The sequence below is a fragment of the Euleptes europaea genome, chromosome 5 (genome assembly GCF_029931775.1).
Source record: "Euleptes europaea isolate rEulEur1 chromosome 5, rEulEur1.hap1, whole genome shotgun sequence".
Lineage (NCBI taxonomy): Eukaryota > Metazoa > Chordata > Lepidosauria > Squamata > Sphaerodactylidae > Euleptes > Euleptes europaea.
Genome location: NC_079316.1, coordinates 42,409,981 through 42,414,819, shown reverse-complemented (window position 1 = coordinate 42,414,819; position 4,839 = coordinate 42,409,981). Strand labels below are relative to the sequence as shown.

At 47.6% G+C, this 4,839-nt stretch overlaps 1 protein-coding gene across 1 annotated transcript; it reads left to right on the top strand.

The window, feature by feature from the left end:
* Nucleotides 1-1,762: 1,762 nt before the first annotated feature.
* On the top strand, nucleotides 1,763-3,918 carry LOC130478039 (transcription cofactor HES-6-like). The gene is made up of 4 exons (XM_056850155.1): nucleotides 1,763-1,851; nucleotides 1,937-2,023; nucleotides 2,152-2,233; nucleotides 3,467-3,918. Exons 1-4 carry the CDS (start codon nucleotides 1,771-1,773, stop codon nucleotides 3,913-3,915), a joined length of 699 nt encoding a protein of 232 aa, XP_056706133.1. The 5' UTR covers nucleotides 1,763-1,770; the 3' UTR covers nucleotides 3,916-3,918.
* The last annotated feature ends 921 nt before the right edge of the window (nucleotides 3,919-4,839 follow it).

Below are 4,839 nucleotides of genomic sequence, written 5' to 3'. Positions count from 1 at the left end.
GAAAGGGTAGGCTTCAATGATGACATACTTGAAAATAAAATTGATCCAACTAGTAATGTTCTTCTTTATCTCAAGTCACATAATTTCACTTATAGTTCCCTATAATTTCAAATCTGAAACATATTTGCAATTTAAAACAAACTATATTGCAAGTTTGCCCTGACCTGGATGGCCCAGGCTAGCCCAATTTCGTCAGATCTTGGAAGCTAAGCAGGGTGAGCCCTGGTTAGTCCTTGGATGGGAGACCACCTCTGAACATCTCTTGCCTTTCAAACCCTTACCCTACATCAAGTTGGTTGTGACTTAATGGCACTTTCCACCCCATAGTGCAAGTATAGGTGCTGCTTCTGGTTGTAGAACATTTGAATAACTACTTGCAAGGCAGTTTGAAGATACAGCCCCCGCACATCCCCAAACCCAAGAAATGTATTTGCTTCTCTAATATGCATGCAGAAATCTCTGTCAAAACATGGGTTTGACACCTCTTAGCGATGTATCACTAGGATGGATAACCCACAGGATTTCCATGCTCCCTAGTAAAATAAAACAGAAGTCCAAGGACACCTTAGAGACGAACATAATTAAACATGATTCCATGCATTTGATGAAGTGAGTTCTGATCCTCCCCCAATTTTATGCTGAAATAAATGCTGTTCATCCAGTTCTGTTTTGCTTCTGCAGACAAACACGGCTGTGTGTGTGTGTGTTAAGTGCCTTCAAGTCGCTTCCGACTCATGGTGACCCTATGAATAAAAGTCCTCCAAAATGTCCTATCTTTGACCGCCTTGCTCAGATCTTGCAAATTGAAGGCTGTGGCTTCCTTTATTGAGTCAATCCATCTCTTGTTGGGTCTTCCTCTTTTCCTGCTGCCCTCAACTTTTCCTAGCATGACTGTCTTTTCCAGTGACTCTTGTCGTCTCATGACGTGACCAAAATACGACAGCCTCAGTTTAGTCATTTTAGCTTCTAGGGTCAGTTCAGGCTTGATTTGATCTAGAACCCACTGATTTGTTTTTTTTTTTTGGCAGTCCACGGAGTCCGCAACCCTCTCCTCCAACACCACATTTCAAAGGAATCTATTTTCTTCCTATCCGCTTTCTTCACTGTCCAGCTTTCACATCCATACATAGTAACAGGGAATACGATGGCATGAATTAATCTAGTCTTGGTGGCTACCAATCCGAAACTCTCCTTAGTATATAAACTCAGCGTTGCTAGTCTTTAAGGTGCCAGGGGATTTCTGTTTTATGATGCTAAGACGGCTATCCTTGCAGAACAGTCTTGCTGTAACGTGTCACGGAAGAGCTAAACTGCAACTCTTGGGGGGGGGAGAGAGGGAATGAAAGAAAAGAAAAAAAGAATAAGAAAAGATCTGGCAGAGGCGAACGGCAAGCAACACATTACAATGAACATTGTCCGCTGCCGCTTCCCCCCTCCCCACCCCCGGCCGCCACCACCACCACCAGGCCAGCGGCTTCGCAAGCCCCAGGACAGACAAAGCGCCCGCCTCCCATTGGTCGTTCCGCCCAACGTTCGGGCTTCCTTTCCGCGCGCCGCGGCCAATAGGCTCGCTGAGATGCAAATCGGAGGCTATAAGTAAGGCTGGGGCGGCCGCGTTGCAAGGGGGCGGGGGAGTGGGGCTGAGCCTGGCCGGAGCGGGGAGGTTGTGGCACGTTGCTTTTCCTTTGCACTATTTTCCTGCCGCCCCCGGCAACCCAGCCTGACCCCCCTGCCCCCTCTCCTCATTGCACTGCATCCCTCGACCCGACCATGGCGCCTTCTTTTCGGCCCAGCAAGAACCGCCCGAGCCGGGACGAGGAGGATTTCTACGAGGCCAGAGGAGACAGGAAGGTGAGCGGGGCCGGGGAGGCAGCGGGCCGGCGGGGCAGGAGGGCAGGGGTGCCTCTCCTCCAAACCCCCTTCTGTTTTTGCACAGGCGAGGAAGCCGCTGGTGGAGAAGAAGCGGCGGGCGCGCATCAACGAGAGCCTGCAAGAGCTGCGGCTGATCTTGGCGGACACGGAGGTGAGGATCCGGCTGGGGGTGGGGGTGGAGGTGGAGCTGTGTGGTTGGGGGTGGGGGTGGCGGAGGGGCACCGCCGATCGTGCCTTTCCCCCCCCCTCCCCGTCTGCTTCCTTTTGGTTTGCTCCTAGTTCCAGACGAAGATGGAGAACGCGGAGGTGCTGGAGCTGACCGTGAAGCGGGTGCAGGGGGTTCTGCAAAGCAAGTCTCTGGGTGAGTACCCGTTCTGGCCCTTGCAGAGCAGAAGAGCCCCGAACGCATGTGCGTGTGTATGGGGGGGGGGGGTACTCAGTTCAATGAAAAGGGGTTGTCAGGGGCAGCAAGTGGGGCTGCTGAGAGTAGGCGGGGGGTGCCTTGCATTAAAGTTGGAGGAAGCGAGCATCGGTCTGTACGTGCCACCAGAGCTGTTCGTTACCAGGAGCCTTTCCTGGCTGTTCACCCCCAGCGAACTTTATCTGAAGAAGTGAGCTGCGGCTCACGAAAGCTCACACCCGGCCAGAGATTTTGCTAGCCTTTAAGGTGCTGCTGGACTCTTGCTCTTTTCTGCTGCTACGGGCAGACTAACCCGGCTACCCATCGTGAACTTTTAACGTTTCACCTCTGTATTGTTGTTCTGGCTGCCATTTTCGTGGAGAACGAGGTATTTCTCAGTCTGATGGCAGAGAAAGAAAAGGATGGCCCAGTTCATATTCTCTTGGTTCTTGTTGCTTGGATTTTGGGAGGGGGGCATTTTTATTCCCCTCTTTTGGAGGGCATAATCCCTTCTCCAGATTAATGTCATGAATGCAATCAGCCGTCGACCATTTGAACATGTCTCCCGTATTGTTTAGATAAAAGTTGCCATCTCTTATTACCCCTAGATGAATTATGCTCAGGGGCATTCCCCTGTGGCCATTTCTTATGGCTGCTGGTGACTGTTTCTGAGGCTTTCTGGGGAACAGGACCCTTCAATTGATGGGATGCTGTTTGAAATGAAGAGAGCTGTGTGTTTGTTAAAAGGGGGCTTTTATGATTACGATTGCAATAATATTTCAAATAAAATTTAAGATCGCTTCAATCCCAATTCTCACTTAATCAAGTTCTGGAGAGCCTCGATCTCTAGGGTATTCAGGAGAGCATGGATCTCTAGATTCATAAATACTTGCATTGCAGGCATGCCACTTTTTCTAAAGGTAGTCTCCCAATCCTATGGAATGAAAGCTAACATTTTTCTTCCATGATTGTCTTTTTTTGTCTCTCCCCCCCAAATGAGTGGGGTGGCACTTTAACTGTCCCCTGCCTCAGTTTAGAACGTTCTGAATTGCGATAGTGTGTTGTGGAAGCAATAGCTTTTGTTATCTTTGAGGATAAGAAAGCAGAGTAGTATACATTGTTGATAGGGACAACAGAAGAGACTGTTCTGTGACTCCTGCTTTGTTTTGTTTCCTTATTTGCTGGCGGTCTCAGATAGTGACAAGCTGCTGCAGCGGGAGGCCAGCGAGCGATTTGCAGCTGGGTACATTCAGTGCATGCATGAAGTTCATACATTTGTTTCCAACTGCCCGGGGATTGATTCCACCATCGCAGCGGAGCTGTTGAATCACCTCCTAGAGTCCATGCCTCTGAACGAAGGCAGTTTCCAGGACCTCATTGTGGATGTCTTGTCGGATCCATCTGTCAGCCAGTGGCCTAGTGGGGAAGGATTCCCCCAGATACCTGAGGCATCTTCTGGAGCTCTAAGCCTGCACAGTCCCACTTCACCTCTTCTTTCACCATCCTCCAGTGAAGAGGTTTGCTCTGATCTCGAAGACACAGAGGCTGAGCAAAGCCACATCTCTTTGGATGGACTGGACAGGTCTAGGACGCACAACGTGCCTTCCTCTAGCCTTTCCAAATCCATGTGGAGACCTTGGTAATAAGGAACCAACGAAGGAACCAACGAAGATCTACCTAATAGGGAGAATACTTGAGCACTGTGTTCTTCTAGCCATTGGAATATAGATGGTGAGGATTTCAGACGGTGCATTTCTGTCGTGGTATTATTGTATTTCAAGACTGTATAGATGGCATTCTTACACTGTCAGACCCTGACAGGCTAATAGCTGAATGTGTTAACATTTCATCTGTATGTGTGAGAGATGAGTTTTGTAAGTCCTGGTTTCTTTTATTAGGGGTGTGGGGTTTAAAAGGATGGAAGCGTGCAAGCAGAGCTCTTTTGATGATGATATACAACAGTGTTTTGCAACTTATTTCTATTTTCCTTTTGGGTTTTTTGTTTGAGGGGGGGTTGGCCCTAATAAGTGGCCTAGATATCACTACCTTTTTTTTTTTTTTTGGTTAGGAAGAAGCTGTTGTGCATTTGAAAACTTGGTGGTTTAATCCAACAAAAGGTATGAGGTTTTAAGTGTCTGTGCACAACTTGAAATGTTCTAGTGATAGCATAAAAAAGAGAAGTCCCTGAAAGGGATTGGTGAGGCTAGTCTAATGATGAGTTTAGTGGTCTAGGATCTCACCTTCAGTGAAGGGAGAGAAAACTAGAGGCCAGGTTGGAATTAGGTAAGAATTTAAATATTGGTGGCAGGGTGCCTTCTAGAATTGTGTCTTATGCACGCATCTAGTGCATTTGGATTTATTATGGTATGTATATTAGCTTGTCAAATGTTTTATTTTTAATCTTTTAATAAAAAAAACCTAAATTCACCAATGATTGCATGTATTTTGGGGTGTGGCGCTTCTGCTCTAGAAATTCGTTTCATGTTAGCAATTAACCAGTAATGTATCCTTGAGTGCAAATGTCGGTAATTAAGCACTTAATTCTTGTACTGTACTTGTCTGTTCAA